This window comes from Limulus polyphemus, unplaced genomic scaffold, assembly GCF_000517525.1.
Source record: "Limulus polyphemus unplaced genomic scaffold, Limulus_polyphemus-2.1.2 Scaffold1281, whole genome shotgun sequence".
Taxonomy (NCBI): domain Eukaryota; kingdom Metazoa; phylum Arthropoda; class Merostomata; order Xiphosura; family Limulidae; genus Limulus; species Limulus polyphemus.
Window position 1 is genome coordinate 46,286 of NW_013666891.1, and position 18,472 is coordinate 64,757.

An 18,472-nucleotide genomic window follows, 5' to 3' on the forward strand; every position below is an offset into this window, starting at 1 on the left:
AATAGTATACAAGTTTTAAGTTCTTACTTTTATAAGGCAATATTTAAAAATATCCTGAATTTCCCGAGTGTGACACAAGTGACACCTTTCTCTAGGTATCTTCTCTATTTTATCCACCACCACTCCAGTAACAACGAAATTAAATGTAAATTACTCGCTATAAAATTGCTATTGCACAGACAAACAATAATTTTTATGGCCTTCAATATTATTCAGTTACAGAGCCATGAAATAGACAACCAGACCTCTCTTGTCATGCCCATCTGTCACATCCTCTCTTTTAGAAATTGCCAATAGTTCTTTCTGCTGTTGAATACTTTATTATTTATAACCACTAAAAAGCCAAGGTTTTCATCTATCAAGTAATATTGTATTATTTTATGTTTTTTTTTTCTGCAAAGAGAATTGTCAGTTCCAAGACATACTTACCACACGCCAACAATTACAGCTATTACCCGACCACCAGGGTTTCAAATTTTGCCCATCTAAGCATTGGTCTAATTTTTTCTTGCTTGTTCCAGTCTTTTATTCCCCACTCATTTGTACCTTGGTGATATATTCTGCACCTACGTCAATGTGCCTTCTATTCTGGTAGATATTTATGTACCCTCAAAATTTTGTTGGAAAACTATCAGCATTCCCCACATACATTTGAGGATGAATTGGGTCCTTTGCAGATTTGCATTCTTTCTTGCCATCATTGGCCTCTAGACTTTCTTTGCTCCTTCTCGAAGTCAAGGTGGGACTTTTCATCACATGTCCCGACCCCTGGCTTTTGCTACTCATTCTATTGGTGCTTAGAATAGATCCTATTCTTATCTTCGAGGCACCTCCACTTGGGCAGACCATTGCCAATGGCATTGGTGACTATCTTATGCAGGTTGAGTCTGTGGGAACGAGGTTACAGCATTTTCTGGACACCTGGAATTCTTTCACTACAGATCCATGGGTACTTGAGGTTCTGGTGTCCTGGTTGGTCATTCAATTCACTTCTCCACCTCCATTATACTCACAACCAGTAGTATTTTCACCCCCAACAGACCTGTGGAGCGTGGATCTTCATTCCAAGTCAGTCAGAGAGTTATTGGTCAAAGAGGCAGTAGAGAAAGTCGATCCCATTGTTCCAGGATTCTATTCTCATTTATCTGTTGTGCCCAAGAAGACGGGAGATTGACCGCCGATCATCGATCTATCTTGTCTCAACCAATTCTTAGATTCTCTCAGGTTCACAGTGGAGTCCTTTCTCATTCTACGTTGGTATTTTTCACCAGGTTTGTGGATGACCAAGTTCGATGTCACCAATGCACATTCCCATACTGAAATCATCCCGCTGCAATATACATTTTATGCACAAGGGTCAGGTTCAGGGTTCTGCCCTTTGGACTAGCTTCTGCACCTTATGTTTTTTGTAGAGTTGTACAAGCTTTTTCTCATCACCTTCTTGCTTTGGGCCTGTGAAAACACCATTATATGGATGACTGGCTACTTCTGGCACAATCTCATCATGTGGCAGAACAACACACCAAGATTCTCATTTCAGAAGCCACGAAGGCTGGCTTTCTTATCAAAACAGAGAAACCCATTCTCTTGCTAACTCAATATATTGTACATCTGGACGTCTTTTGAAAACATTTTTAAGCTGGACTCAGCTGACTCCTATCAGGCTCCAGGCTATGGGATGGGCAGGCTCTTATGTCTCCTTCTCCTATTGGACAGATGGATCTCTCTCTCTTTTGGGGTTGTGATCATCCCAGAATCTCTGATTCCTTTGGAATGAGCACACGTGGTCTTTTCAGTGGTTGCTGAACAACCACTGGGTCATGAACTGCAATCCACTGCAATTCAGTCTCCATAATCAAGAGCAACATCATAGATCTCGAGTGGTGGTTGGATTGGAGCAAAACTACCATCAGTATTTCTCCCCCCCCTCGTCCTGAGATTCATCTCTTCATAGTTGCTTCACTTCATGGATGGGGTGCATATATTGACAGTTAGGAATTCCAGGCTGTATGGTTGGACGACAAATTTTCCTTCCACATCAGTATTTTAAATCTTTATGCTGTTCAATGGGTAATGGTTCAAGGTCTTGATCTATTGAAGGGGAAAATCGTTATTATTCATCCCGACAATTCTACAATGGTCTCTTATGTTTCCTGTCAAGGGAGATCACGTTCTTGTGACCTTTATTTTCGAAATTTAGATATTCTCTACTGGACTCACTCCCATCATATCAGCCTTCTGGCTTGCCATGTTCCAAGGGTGATGATTTTATTGGCAGATCACCTGTCTCTGCCCAACCAAGTTCTCTTGACTGAACGGATGCTCCATTGCAAGGCTTTCCATTGGATTTGCTCTCAGTACAGGATGCATTCATTGGAACTCTCAACTACAGGTGTTTTGGGCCCCGGTACCTCATCCTTGGGCTTTGGCAAAAGATGTATTCAGTTAAGATTGGACAGGATTGCACCTCTATGCCTTTACCCCAATTTGTCTATTACCCAGAGTTCTGACTGATTCAATCCACTACTTATTTAGTGCTGTTTGTAGCTCGAGATTGGCCAGACCAACCATGGTTTCTTTTCAAAGGTATCTTCAGTAGTGTCCTCCTCTGCCACTTCCTCTTTAGCTGTTTGTATTGAGACAACCCCAATCTGACATTCTACACCCAGTATTTCCAAGCTAAACCTTCATATATGGAAATTATGCAGTCTTTTGCATGGTATTGGAGTTTATTTTCTAAAGTTTCCTTGTTTTTGTTTCAATCTATCCGTAGACCCACAATGGCCATTTTTGAAAGGAAATGGCACACTTATCACCAATGGTGTCTCTAGAAGAAATTGAACCCTCCTCACCCAAAATTGACCATCATTTCTCGTTTTTTGGCCTGGCTTTTCAACAAAGGTCTAGCCTTATCTACTACTTTTCAATATTCTAAACATTGGAAAATATTTAAATCCCCAGTGGTATGTGTTCTTCTCAAATCATTTGGTCATTTGTCCCAAACAACCTTTTCAATTACCCAACTGGGATATTAAGGTGGTATTACATGCTTTGTCTTGACATCTATTCAATCCTTTAGCCCCATGTACCATGTATATCACCTTTCCCTTGGAGTTGTTTGCAACAGATGTGTACAGTACTCTTTATCACTCTTCTTTTGTCCTGCTATACACTGATAGATCCTTTCTTCCTAAGACTTTAGCAGCCAGGGTAGGGGATACATTCATCTCCCCAATTCAATTGCCAGCTATTTTTCATCTCTACGACCAATTGGATCCAGATCATTTGTTATGTCATGTCAGAGCCCTGAGATGTTATGTGGCTCAAACTAACTTTCTTTGAGGTGCTAGAAATAGACTCTTTATTCATTGGGATCCTTCAGGTTCCTGAGATTTATCCATGATTCCTTTGATGAGGTGGCTTCAAAAGTTGATCCATATTGCTTAATCTGGACTTTCTTTACAATCATCAGAAACTTCTGCAAGTCACATCTCATCAGATTCATCTCATTTCTATGTGTTTAGCTATGAATTGCCCACTAGAAGACATTGTGTGGGCTGGTATGAGGGCTTCTCCCAATACTTTTCTCTCACATTATTTACACAATCTGGCAGTTTTGACTCACCCCCCCCCCATGGCCATTTTGACCACATCTGCTAGACTATATGAAGGGGTGAATAATTTTTCTTCTCCTCTCCTTGTCTCTTTTATTTTGAGGTTCTTTACCTCCTTTTTCTTTCACTGGATCTCTCTCTGTGGTGAGTGTTGTCCAGAATGCCTCACTAGCAACCAACTTAAGTATACGTACTACCAGTTGCAGAAATGAAATTTCATAAGACCATCTAGGAGCTCACCAGATAGTATTACCATATTTTACTGGACAACCACTCAAAGACTATCATGAGTAAAGCTAAAAGGGATCCTGCATGTCCTTGCTGATCATTGAATTGAATAAAATATAGTTGGCTTGCTTTTCGAAATTTAGGGAACTTGGTTCACCTATTGCACTGTTTCCAGAGCACTGTTCCTCAGGACTCTCCAACATGCCTTACCTCCCAGATTCTTCTAGTGGAGCTAAGGAGTCCTTACCACATCCAGTTTCCAGTCGCTAGGCTTTTCCTCCTGTGTTTGAGTGATTTCCCCCACTATTGCAGAAGAAGTTGAATTTGGGGCCTTTTTACCCCATCCCTGGATGTGTTTCCCAGATGTCGGTAGGAGCCTACTTGTAATACCAGTTCAGATTTGATGCTAAGCTATCTGGTTGGGGTGTGCATGGCCCTTCTTTTTGATCAATATCATTTTAGTATATTGTTCATGGAAGGAGGTCCCATATCTCCTCATAATTCCAAATGTGGAATGGTCCCATTTTGGGTCCTTTGTTGAGCACAGTGTTCCACGTCCTCTCCATTATTCTGGTTGGGCAGTGAGGATGAATGTTCATAATTCCAGACTGGATGAGTTCTGTTCCTTTGGTTGAGTACAGCACACATGATTCTGTCATTCCTTTTGGACTTCTTCAGGTGGAAGAGAAGCTTTGTCAGCTTTGGTGTTGCTTACTTTCTCATTGGGATTTCAGTGATTTGGAACTCATCACTCTATGGCTACAGACTGTGATTCAATCATCAATCTATCTATGTAATGTTGAGGTCCAGTTGCCCTAGCCAACAACATGGGATATAGGAACCAAGACCCCTTGATTCCAATCCTGAGTTGTGGAACCTCAGCTATCTAGTTGGGGTTGGCATATAGAAATAAGCACTCATGTACAATTTCCACCCTTGATTCAGGAATTATGTTCCGGCTGAAAAGCATACCTGTTCTGGATGTAGTACAGTTTCCCCACTTGGGTACCACTCTTATCTTGGTACACCTTTATCTATGCAGATGCTTTCTGGCCCATCCTCCTCCTTTTCAATGTGGGATTCTAGCTATAAGTGTCAGTGGATGGTAAGTATGTTTTGGAAGTTAACATTTTCCTAAATTGAAAATGTATTTCCCATAATACTTATCTCTTATGACACTCTTCTACCCTTCCTTCCTTCCCACTAAGAGCCTGTGTTAGTGATTTGGATGGTGCTAGTCTTGAAAAAGTGATAAAATGATCTGATTGAGGTGCTTATATACAGTAACAGGATAGAGAGCTCATTGACATAGGTGGAGAGTATCATGAGACAAATATCACCAAGGGCAATTGAGTTGGGTACAGAAGACTGGAGCAAATGAGGAAAAATCAGACCAATGCATAGATGGGCAAAGATTAAAATCCTGGTGGAAAATGCATTTACGCGCTTAGATGAAATTTTAACGGCTCTTGTTGCATAGAAAACCAGATAAATTGTGATGGTTATGGAATCTTGTCTATTTTTTGCATGTTATTATTCTGTGCTCTTTGATGCATTATTTAATTTAATAAACAAATATTTAGTGCAGTACCACCATTAGTTGAAAATAGTAGGGTTAAGTGTCATTGACAGTTGATGGCAAAAAAAAAGAAAGTCCCAGGTAAGTACTTTATTTCTTGTTTTTCATGTGTATTCATTATTCATTATTATAAAAGTAACTAAAATGTAAAAAAGAGGAAACTTTTTATGTTAGTTAAGATGAGATTAGGTGAAATAAATGATAATATAAAAAAAGTTTTTCACAAGGTACACTCGTGTGTAGCTCATTTGTAATGTAATTTTATAGCGTCATGTGAGCTACATGTTTGCCAATGGCACGAATAGTAGTTTGAGAGGGCTTAAAGGGCAGTAAAACAATAAAATGAAGTATAAATAGATGTATACTCTTATGAGTGTAAAGCTATTTAGGATAAACAAATGTAGTTTCATATTACAATTTGAAGTCCTTCAAGAAAAAAATGGGTGATTTAGATTTATTTTGATCTTTTATTGGTGGTTGCTAAGTCTGTCAAATTGAACAATCTTGTATAATGTTAAGGTAGAGAAAATTACAGATAAAATATAAAGTTTTAATGGAGAAAAACTTGCACGGTCTTACCCCGTCAGCATTACTAAAACTCTTAACTCTTAGTTCACCAGTCTGTATACCCTACAAATTTCATGCCTCTTTTGAAGATGTATATGGAATGTGACCCACCCTCCATCAGTAGTATTGTGCTACCTACTTTGGTGGAGGTAGTTCCTCTGATTTTCCAGTTGAATCTTCACTTTCTTGATAGGAAGAGTATCGTTAAGACTTGTTTTTTTCACATGTTCTTCGTTGACATTTTAATATTTTCTCAACAATTTATTTTCACCATATTTGCATTCAATTGTTTCATTGAAATTTTTGTTTGTTTATTGTTACCGATTATACGGTAACTTAGAATTTGTGACTCAATGTATCAACAATGCAAGTTCTCAATACGATAGACAAAGCTTCTGTTATAACTACCCTGCATCATGTTTGTTTTTATATGTTGAGGAGGTACAGGCCTTAATTTGCAGGGAGCTAAATTTGGCAGACAATTTCTTTTCAGTTTCAACCTGACAATGTCTCTGAGGATGGATACAATCAAGGAGAAGAAAATTGGTTTCACTTTTTCTGGCACCTTCTTATTTTGAAATGTTACACACTGCACCTTTACAGGAAATCTCACCTTCCATACCTTTTTTTTTACAGCTGATTAATCATGTGTGTGGTATATTTCATTTTTTCTTTTCCTACTAGCTAGTGGATGTCATTGATCAGATATTTATGCCATTAATGATAACAGAATCCTCTAACATCTCTCTAATGTTGTCTGATATCCAGACTTTTCCTTCCTTCTTAAAACCTCTGTAGCCTGTAAAAGAATTTTTAGTGTGAGATTCTAGGTTTGTGTGAGAGGAGGAAAGATTGTATCAGAATTAAAATTTTTTTTTACATTGGAAATGTATTTTGGACAGGTGCTTACCTCTGTTCACACATTTCCCACCCTTTCTCCCCACTGCCAATGTTATTCATGTTAGATCCTGCCAATTCTCGAAAGTGAGAAACAGGAAAATCAGAGGTAGTTAGCACAGTACTATTGGTGGAGGGTGGTCACATGCTATATACATGTTCGAAAGTGGTGTGAAATTTGTGGGGTATACAGACAGGTGCAGTGAGCCTTAATTGTTTTTAGCTATGTTTAGGGGCAGAAAGAAGATTGAGATAGCTTTGTGTGAGGGAGGTAAGTACCTATCAAAAATACATTTTCAGTGTAAGAAAATGTTAACGTTTGAAATTTATTTAGGATGTTTTAGAAATTGCATAAATAAAATTTGAAATTTTAGAGACAAAGAAAAGTATTTTTTTTTCTTAATGTGGAAATCACTTAGCACTCGGACAAATATATATATATAGAACTACTATCTATATTCATGAAAAAATCTCGATAAAAATACTTCATTAAAAAATCTGTATTTTTTTTTTTATTACTTCAATTTGCCAAATTTTGTTAAGATAAACAATGTATTAAAAGTTATAGTATAGAAACTATAACAAGAATAAAAGATTACAAGGTTTGTCAAATCGACTGACTTTGTTGTAAGAGAGTTAATTAAAATTATGCTAGTTTATTTAAGATTTTCTCAGGTAAAGTCATGTATGATATTGATGGTGTTCCTTATTTGTTCTATATATTCTATGAAGACTTCTAAATGACCATTCTCTGGACCAGAATAGAAAATCCAATGACACTATAAGTTCTGTCCTGAACATAAATGATTATGGTGTGTTGCTTTTAGCTTCATATACTGGTGTACTATAACCCATCAGCAACAGGGGAGGAGTCCATGCTTTTTGATGTTCATCCGCATACATGGCTAAGTGACTTAGAAGTGTGTTTTTGTATCTCTTCACCATGCTGTCAGAAGGTGGATGTGGGGCTATTATCCTGATTGGTTTAATCCCAAGAATCTGACAAATTACCACTGACTAGTCTAATTCAGAGTTCCATTTCTGAACTGAGTGAAGTTCCATAGACACACTAAATCTTGAGACAAATTTGTCAGTAATTTTTTTGCAAGAGTTTCTACTTCTTGGTTTCTGTTTCAGGCCAATGTTTTGAAATGGTCTGTCACAACCCATAATGTTTCTATTCCCAGTCTTACTCTGTGCAGAGAACTAAGCACATCAGCAACAACAAATTTCTGTTGAGTGGTGCACAAACAAAATACTAGTGTAGTTGCATGTACTATTTCTATCATGAACCTTTTCACTCACAGCAGAGCTTATATGTTTTATATAAATTCTGCACAGACTTGCAGCATCCAACAGAAGCATTCTCTTACTTGCTCTAGTTTCTTCTTAATACCCAAGTGTTCAGCTGTTGGAAGGTTCTATAGATGACAAAGTTCTTCAGAATGTAGAGACTGGGAAAGTACCAGCTGTAGTTGTGGCTTCTTTCCACTGGTATTTTCCTATTTCTGACATAGTAAGCCTTCTTATAAGCATATGGGATTCCTCTGTGCTGGTTGTTGAAATAATGTGTAAATATTTCCATGATTCTGTCCAGAGTGATATGGGATGTTAAAAGTTGTACTCCTGAAGTTTTAGAACCACCTTGCTATTTGTCTTTCTAGATTATGGAAATTCACCAGCCTTTTCAATTCTGCATGATCTATCCAGAATGTAAATTTTCATTGATACAGGGCTTAAACAACTCATAGTAGTTCCTCTTGAGTTGTACAATACCTCCTCCCTGCAGCATTCATTGCCTTGATATAGTTCTTTTTTCCAGGTTGTACTTGTGACAAACCAGATTCCACTGCCAAAATCACTGGCAGCTGTATCTAAAATGAGTGGACCTTCTGGTGTTGGGTATGTCAATACTAGAATAGTTGTCAGTTCCTCCTTCAGTTTGTTAAATGTGTTCACAATCAGCAGTCCAACAAAATTTATTTGGCTTCTAAAGTAATTTTTGTAGAGGACAAACTATGCCAAAGAAAGATTTTACAAAAATGAGGATAGTAAGAGTACAATTCAAGAAATCCTCTTACATCATGCAAGTTCTTTGCTGCTGGCTAATTCTGGAGTAAGTCAATCTTCAATGAATCTGTATACATTCCTTGTGTGCCAACTATGTGTCCCAGGAAATTCACCTGTGGCTTAACTCTAAAACAAACAAACTTCATTCATGTCTTTTGTACTTCATTTTCAACTTCATTGATGTCCTTTTGTTCTTCTTCAATCTCATTGTACATCTCCAGTAGCATTATTCATCTTGTCTACAATTAGATTTATTTTTTATTTTAACATGCGCTGTTGCTAACACAAATATGTAAACATACTGACTGATTCATTCTGCGAGCTTACTTACTTTTGCTTATTGACTGGCTTACCCATACTTATAATCTAACTTAGAATATAACAGAAAACGTGGCATCAAATCTTCTAGAAACTTCCAGGTATTTCATTTCTATGTCATTAAACCTTTTGACCTTGACATCATCATCATTATGACCCAAAGCTCCCTCTAGCAAACAAACAAATTACATTAAAAATATAGTTTATAACAAAACATTTTTATGTAAAACAGTTTAGTATTAGAAAAAGTAACTTTACCTGAAATTACTGTTCCTGAAAATATGTTTCCTCTGGAATTTCATATTTTTTACCATTATTTGTATCAAATTGATTTTAATGTTAATTTTGATTATTACAGCAATTTATACTCGGACATGTTTTAGAATCAACGTTTTGCCATTTTCTAACATTTAGTGCACATTGCGAAATAACTTCAAGATAAAATAAACAATACACTTGTTTATTTAAAAAAAAAACTTTCCACCCTTTCCAAAGAATAGCCTTGTTTTTGCTAAGAAAGTATCATCCATTTAGATTTTTTATTCATTTCATGATTTTCAATCATTTCCCTTGTCTTTTTCTGCTTAGTTTTTGTACAGGCTTTGTTGTCATCCCTTTATGATGTCACATCAAATGTTTTGACCATTTTCTAATGAAACACAGCTTTGGAAACAGCTACAAAGTTTGTTTAAATATGATTGAATAAGAGCAAGATTTAGATTTTTCAAATCATACTAGAATAATTAAAGTGGTTTTAACAGTATATATTAACTCTGGATTATTACTTTCTTCAGTAAATACACGTAAAAAATCAAAACTAGCTAAAAATAGGAAGTTTAATCTCATGAGAATAATCAGTAAATTGAATGTAAAACTTTATTGAGCCTAACTAATTGATTAGAAAATTTTACTAATCACCCAGCTCTAGATGATTTACTTAAAAAATGTAGTTATTTTTAACTTCATAATTTTGTTTAAAATAACAAAATAGAAAACGTTTCATATATTAAATAATAATAGAATAAAATACCCCCCCCTAAAAAAACGTAGTAATTTAGTGAATAAAACCTATTTTCAGCATTAATTATTTCAAATATATCTATTAGTGTGTATAAATTGCAGTTAAACACTAGGCATAATCATAAAGTTATCTGCAACAAAAAAGCAAGTCTTTAATATTGTTAGAGTATTCATTTATCATCTATGAAAATTGACCTAGGTTACTGTATTTCAATCTTTCTTCCTGTTCCTGTAGGGTTATTGTAGTTATACATTATCAAGCATTATAGTCTATGATCTTATCATTACTTAGTGCATTTTATGTTTTGTGTTAGATTGTGTGTGTTGTTGTTTATAATTGAGTTATTTAATTTTATCAGACTCCCTTGCATGTAGCAGCAGAAAATGGTCATATTTCTATAGTTAAGCTGTTAATGGAATACCAAGCTGATTTGGTAGCTAAAGATAGTGGAGGATTAACTGCCATGGATTTAGCAGAAAAGAATGAAAATCATGAGGTGATGGAAGTGCTAAAGTCAGAAGCAGGTAAGTTTAAATAAGAATATTTGTACCGGGTTTATAAGTTTAACTTTCTACACAGCATGGTTTACATACAGAACTATAATCATATAAGATTGATTGAGAAGGAAATATTTAAGTCAGAGTATATTATTTGAAATAAAAGCATGTAGGCTATTTTTCCATGTATTTACATTCTATGAACGTAAAATAGAAGCATAAAGGTAATAGGAGTGCTGATGCCAAAAGCACACACATTTAAATAAAACCATTTTGTCCTGGTTTGGGTTATTACTTTCTAAATCAGATTTGATAAAATAAAGTCCTATCATTTGATTTTTGTATGGGTAACTACCCTGTTGCTGTTAGATGTACCACGTGCCAGCTTTATTACTACATTTTCTGTCTTCTAAGTTATAAAGTGCAATGACTAGTATAAAAGTAAGCAAGTTAAGACATAATTCCATATATAGAGTTGTTTTTGTCACTGATTATTCCAAATTGTAACTTATAAACTTCTATCTTACTTTTAAAAATTTTACTTTTTTATTACTAAAATTATATCATTATGCAAGCTAAAATGCTTGTATAGGGATATAATTAATTTAGATGTTGAGCTATTTTAACTTTTACAAGGTAGTTAAGTATCTCTAAGGCTAGAACATTTTTTATGTTCTAAAATGTTTTTGAATGGCATGATTAAAATTTGGAATATGAATATTATTGAAAATATTAATATTTAATTTAAACATTAAAATAATATTCTTGGAGTCTTTGGAGGTAATACCCATTTATCTTGGCATAAAAATTGATTACTGTGTTTCAAGCCAGATAGTCTTATTGTAAATCTTTCTTTAAGGGTCATTATTGCTCTATCAACAGCCACGTGATGTTTGGTTCTGATTTCCCTTTATGCAATGCTTTAAATGTGCCACATTATTCAAAGTTCTTTACTCTCTTACCTTCTGGTCTGACGGTCCTGGTGGTTAGGGCACTCAAACTCATCACCATACATACTTTCCAGTCATGGGGACATTATTATGTGCCATTCAGTCTCTCTCTGTTCATTTGATCAAGTGTATCTCAAAAGTTGGTAGTGATTGGTGTTGACTAACCACTTTCCTTCCAATCTTTCACTTCAAAATTAGGTATGGCTATCACAGGTTTCATTCAAGTAGCTTTGCCTGAAAACTAACAATCAAACTTCCAAATTTCACATGACTTACAGAGCAAATGCCAATGGAAACACATAAGTCTTTTGAAACCATTGTTAAACCTGATGTTAAAACTTTTGTTTGGAGTCTGTTTTCACACATTTACAGTCCATTTTACATATTGAATCATTTTCTCACTTGCAGGAAGATTCCATAGCTACATTGTAAGTTCTCATTGATCAGCGTATTTGGGCCATTAAGACTGGTTTCATAGTATAAATTCTTAATCATGTGGACATTCAGTTTGTAGTACCTCTGTCTTTTTCTCATATTGATAAACAAGCTTTTTCTTTTGCCCAAGCTTTTTCACTTTTTTAACTGAGGAGCAGAGTTTGTGTTAGTCTTAGTCTTGAGGAAACTTCTGCTGGACCTTATCTTTTTGTCTCGTGCATGTGTTATTTTAAATATTGAACCATTTTCTCAAATGCCTGATTGTGCTAGTATAAAGTTAGATTATTTTGTACTTGAATCTTTGTATCTTCCACCTCATGATATTTATTTTATGCATTCAGAAAGTAGCAGAATGCTAACATTTTTCACATTCATCTTGCAGCTAGCTTTTCTATAGGACATCTTCTACAACAAAATCTTCTTCAGAAGTTCTGGATGCCCAGACAGTTTTTTGTGGGGATATTCCATATGGTCATCTCTGTCTTCTCTTCAATTTTCTTCTCTGCATACTAGGATTTGATTCCTTCTGAGACTTTTTTCAGAGCAAGTGTTGGTTATCATGTACCCTTGTTCACACAATTCATTCAATTAGATCCAATTTTCAACTTTTTGGTCTCCACTGATTTAGTATATCTTGCTTAGTTGTGCTGTTTCTGAGACGGTATCTCACATCTACATACAGAATAGCTAGATCCCTCATAGATCTGCTTATGAGGCTTGCATGCCACTAGCTTTGAGTGAACTCCTTCATAAAAATCAAATGTTTAATGTGAACTCCACTAATGCATATGATGTCATCATGTGATGATATCTCTCCACCAATAAGTAAGATTTGCAGTAGTTAATGTAACTTAAAAATTTCATCCAGCTTTAACTGGCTTCTTTCATTACTGAAAAAAAAAAATTGTTTTTCTTGCTTATCCATTATGAATTTTAATGTGAACTCCACTAATGCATATGATGTCATCATGTGATGATATCTCTCCACCAATAAGTAAGATTTGCAGTAGTTAATGTGACTTAAAAATTTCATCCAGCTTTAACTGGCTTCTTTCATTACTGAAAAAAAAATTGTTTTTCTTGCTTATCCATTATGAATTTTCAAGTGAGGGTAACCTCTATTTTGTCGTGTGGTGGTAACAATGCTACTAACACAAGATCTGTGACTACTGGAGGTTCATTGTCTGTGGAGCATGTGACAGCCATTGTTTGGTGTGTTGTGGGTTTTCTCACTAGTTCTCCTCTATTTGATTAGCATTACTTCTCAGATAGAACATGACTAAGATGGTGATGATTTTGACTGTCTGTTTCCCTCACTAGGGTTTGCTCTAGGTACTGCTTTATATGTGGAAGAAAATTCTCAACCTTATAATCTCTTGACATGATTTCACAGATATATTCTTTTTTCTTTTTCTCCACTGTCATTTGATTCCTTCTGTTCTTTTCTCGAGAAACCCATTTTTTAAGATTACTTCATCTTCTCTCCTTTGTCTTGATATTAGGGTTCCTGCTGACTTGTTTCTTGAACAACAGCACACCCATACTCACATGCCTTCTCGACTCTTTTGTCCTGGCTTATAGCCATTCTTCATTTCCTTTCCTCGATTTCCAATGTTTGAAATCTTTTTTGCCTGCATGAAGGGGCAAATCAGATAACTTATTTCAATTTCTTGTGCCCAGCTTTCATACCTCCATCTCTTTTATTTATCACCCTCTTATGTTACCTCTTGTTCTTTCACCTTATTTCTGAGGCATTACATCTTGATCTGGAAGGGTTTTGTGGAGAGGTTTGTTCTCTCCTTTTTACCACTTTAGCCAGTGCTACTACTACTGCTCTATCTCTCCTTAACTGGTTCCTCTGCCATTGGGACTTGTGGGGTTGATATTTTCTTCTAACTAATGTTTTCTTGTCTCATTCTTATCTCCATAATCATCATCAGTCCCTTTTCTTTATCTACTCTCTAATAATTACTCTTGTTGTCTCTTAACTGGTTTGAAGTTGTCCTACAATTCTGGATGGAGGTTTTCTCTTCTGTACAGTGGTTCTTTTCACTTGGTCTGTGGATGGCCGAGGTTGATGTATTGGACACTTTTTTTTACATATTCTGATTGCCCCATCCTTCAGACATTCACCTTGTTTTGTCTATCAGAATCGAATCTCTAGTTTCATGCACTTTCTTTTGACATTGTCCACCTGCCACTCACTTCCTCCAGGCTATCCTACTGTGATCCACCTATCATCCTTTTTCACATGGTTGTTTGACCATGTATAGTTGGTCTCCACTATAGCTGGATATTAGGTGACTTAGTCAACTATATTTAGCCTTTCTCATTACTACCAGGTATTTCCTTCCCCTGTCCTGTCCACTTTGTTCTGGTCCTTCCTTTTTTTCACCAACCCCCATATCTGAGTGGAACCTTAATGTGGTTTTACATGCTATCACATGTGCTCTATTTGAGCTGTTGGCTTCTTTTTCTTTATATCATCTTTCCCTGAAAACATACTTTCTTCTCACTCATGGTCCCCGCTGTTCAAATGTATATGCCAATGATGCGTCCTGCACTCTCTTTCACTGTACTTATGTACTCATCTACCCAGACCAGGCTTTTCTTCCCAAGATCTTGAGTACTCAGGAAGGTGATCATTCTTTCTCTCCTATCTCCCTCTCTTCTATATCTCCTCCAGGCTTTTTTCACATTTCATCACATCAGATTCATCAACTGTTTCCTTCTATTTTCTCTCATTTTTGCTAACTCTTGTATGAGATCCTTCAGGCTGATATGTGAATGAATCCACATACAGTTGTCTTTATCATCTGGCTATATCTTCTCCTACAGGATTTTGCCTTCCTCCAATCACCTGTCTTTAATCTACACACCATCTTTGAGAAGGGTAAATACACTTGCTTTTTTTATCACCCACTTCTGTCTTACAAAATTCCACCAGATTGCTGTGTTGTTTCCCAGGGTATGTTTATTTCCCAAAATCTATATCAGGCCAGGGATAACAAAAAAAAGTGCTCAACCCATCAGTCCTACCTCATCCAGTGCCTACTGTTAAGTTGAGGTGTTCCACAAAACCACTAGAAGTTATCCTTGTTAGATTAAACTTACTCATTATCTGATACAGACCATACCATTCCATGAACTATCATTAAAAAAGCCAGAACTAAGGAAATGACTGCTCACTTCTCTGGCTTGTGCTTGCTGGCTTTTAAAAATAGGGTTTTACGGTTACCTATTGTACAATTTCCAGTAACAGACTTTTCTGACAGTTGTCTGATAGAGCTCGGGGTCTCTTCAGTGGGAATTCTCACCTTATTTTTCAAATGGAGGTAGGAAACTTTTACCACTTACCAGTTCCTAGCCAATGAGAGTGGCAGTACTTGGAGAGTTCCTTACTGATTGGCCAGGTGGTTAAGGTGCTCGACTCTCAATCTACGGGTCATGGAATCGAATCCCCATCTCACCAAACATGCTCACCCTTTCAGCCGTGGGGGTGCCTATAATGTGACAGTCAATCCCACTATTCGTTGGTAAAGGAGTAGCTCAGGAGTTGGTGTTGAGTGGTGATGACTAGCTGTTTTCCCTCAAGTCTTTCACTGCTAAATTAGGGATGGTTAGCACAGATAGCCCTTGTGTAGCTTTGTGTGAAGTTCAAAAAATAAATAAACCAACCTTACTTATTGTGTATAGCACAATATGGGGAGAAATAGGGTGGTGCTAGTACTGTCTGTGTAGTGTTGGCTCCCCTAAAACAGCTACTGTGCCCTCCTCCTGCAATAGGATTGATTTGTCACCATTGTCTGTCCAGATGAGTAGAGGTTAGACACACTGTACTGTCTGATCACACATTAACCACACTACATTTCTTGGCCTGCTGACTACATGTGTGCAGGTGCTTAGTACATCATGCAAAAAATTCTACCCATCCCTGCAACACTTAGGGCTCTTTTGCCTTCCTTATAAGTGAAAAGTATACTTTGGTCGAGATGAGATGCAATCTTCCATAGGTTTGGTCCTATGGAGCCTTTGACATCAGGTGTCACGTTCCATGGGCTTTCCTTTCAGGCATTTTTCAAAGTGAGCTCATCTAGTTTTAATGCTTGTGTTAGCCCATCCACCACTTCAGTGTTGGATTCTAGCTATTCTGTGTGTAGAGATGAGGTATCATCTCAGAAGTTAACATTTTCCTTACTTTGAAATGTATTTCTGAGATATACCTCTTCCAATCTGTCCTCCTCACTTCCAGTGCATTTTCTTCTTGCCTCGTCTAAAAAAAGAAATTATTTCAAGCAGATATACTTAGGGGGAGTAACTATGTAAGGAGGTTGTTTTATCCTGCTATTAAGGATATTATTGTATGTGATGTCATTATGCACTAACAGAGTTCACATTAAACACATGATTTTGAGGTTTGAGTTAGCTTAAGGCTAGTGGCATACAAATCTCATAGATGCATGAGTGATCAAACTATTCTGTGTGAAGAGGTACCTATCAGAAATTCATCTTTGGAAAGAAATATGTTAACTTTAGGAGGTCCCTCCCCTTCCCTCCCCCAGTGTTTCAGCAGACCTCAAAAGACTTTCTTCTTACATTATTCTGTTTATACAGAAATATCACCTGATTTAGTTTTATTATCAGGAGGGATACAGCAGGAGGAGCTCATTCGAGTTATAACCTCTTGTGTTTTTTTCTAGTCTTCACCATCTTTGGGATATGTCCCCCCACCTTATCTTCTTTTTCTGCATCTTAGTCTTTAATGTCTTCTGCTTCTGCTCCTTCCTTTTATCACAATTCATTTGCTAAGCATAGTAGTTCTACTCAAACCACCCAATGAATGTCTTTTATTTCAGGATGTACTCTCCTTCCAGACTGATGTGGGATTGTATAGATCTCTTTGTGCACCTGTGGGACTCTTTGCTTTAGGATATTTGAGTATAACAGATTCTTCAGTTTAGTCTTTCATTTTAATTTGTCTCCCTCTTTTTTCTCACCTGGTATCTTTGCTACTTCCATCTGGTTCAGTTTGCATACAAATTTTGGATCAAAAAGTTTTGAATCTTGTACAAAAATGAACTGTTGAAATTATTCATGAAGTACCTCCAGGTTTTTACTTCCATTTTTTTGTAGTTCCAAGGAAAGCAGGAGATTGGAGACATGAGATAAATCTGTCTTATCAACCATTTCTTGGAGATCCACCATTTTAGAATGGAAAATATTTTAATTTTACAAAATTTTCTTTGCAGACATTGGATGACACATGCAGATCAAATACTCATCTTTCTGTATGGATTCATCTGCCATCTGGCTATTTTCTATGTTTTTGCCATGAAGAGATAGTTTATCAGCTCACTGCCCTTTGCCCGTCTGTTTGGCCTGGATTCAGCTCCTTATGTTTTCTATTAAGTATTCAAGACCTTATTAGCAGCCATCTTTATTCACTTAACATTGACTTCCATTTTTATACCAACAATTGACTTCTTGCTCTGTTATCAATTCAGCTTTTAACTCTTTCAGCCCAGGCTCGGTCCCTGGGACCGACCTCTTAACCATTTTGTAGTTGTTATAGTTTTCATGCTATAACATTTAAATTAGTGAGCAAATATTCATGAATTTTGGCAGATTATCAGTAAACATTACAATGCTTCCATATGCAGAATATCAATTTTTTTTATTAAGTCTTAAGGTTTGTAAAGCAATGTTTTTCTCATGTCTTTTTTTTCTTTTTGCATGTTGCCTGTCTATCATGCAAAGTAATATTCATTTTAAGATTAAAAACACTTTTATGTATCAGAAAATTTTGAAATTTCACATGCAAAATTTTTATAATTTCCAAATGGTTATCAAACATTTCTTAAGAAACAACTTAATATTTTATCTGTTATTTTCAGTAAATAATCTCTGGTTGTGGGATCAATAAATTTGACCGATCTCCCAACCATCATAAATAATTAGGAAATAAACATAAATTATGCATCTTTCATTCTAGAATAAACACAAATTATAACACAAAAACATAAATGTTTAGACGAAATAGCTTAAATCTCATAAGATTATACATTGACCTTTATTGACCTTTCACCCATGCCTGGCTAACAATACAGAAATTACAACGACATTACTCACATGCACTCGTGTTACCATATCAAATAACATGCAGGTGACCTTTGGTCTGTACAAAGTAACTTGTTTTGGCTGTATTTTAGTTGGCAAGTATTTTGTAAAATACAGTCACATTTCAATTATTATACATTATATATATATATATATATATATATATATATATATATATA

General features: G+C 36.1%; 1 protein-coding gene across 1 annotated transcript in view; it reads left to right on the top strand.

The window, feature by feature from the left end:
* LOC106462914 (leucine-rich repeat serine/threonine-protein kinase 1-like) overlaps positions 1-18,472 on the top strand; it is a 257,033-nt gene that overhangs the window by 45,232 nt on the left and 193,329 nt on the right. The window contains exon 5 of the mRNA XM_022390319.1: positions 10,653-10,818. Coding sequence (XP_022246027.1) covers positions 10,653-10,818 — 166 coding nt within the window. The remainder of the gene's footprint in view (positions 1-10,652; positions 10,819-18,472) is intronic.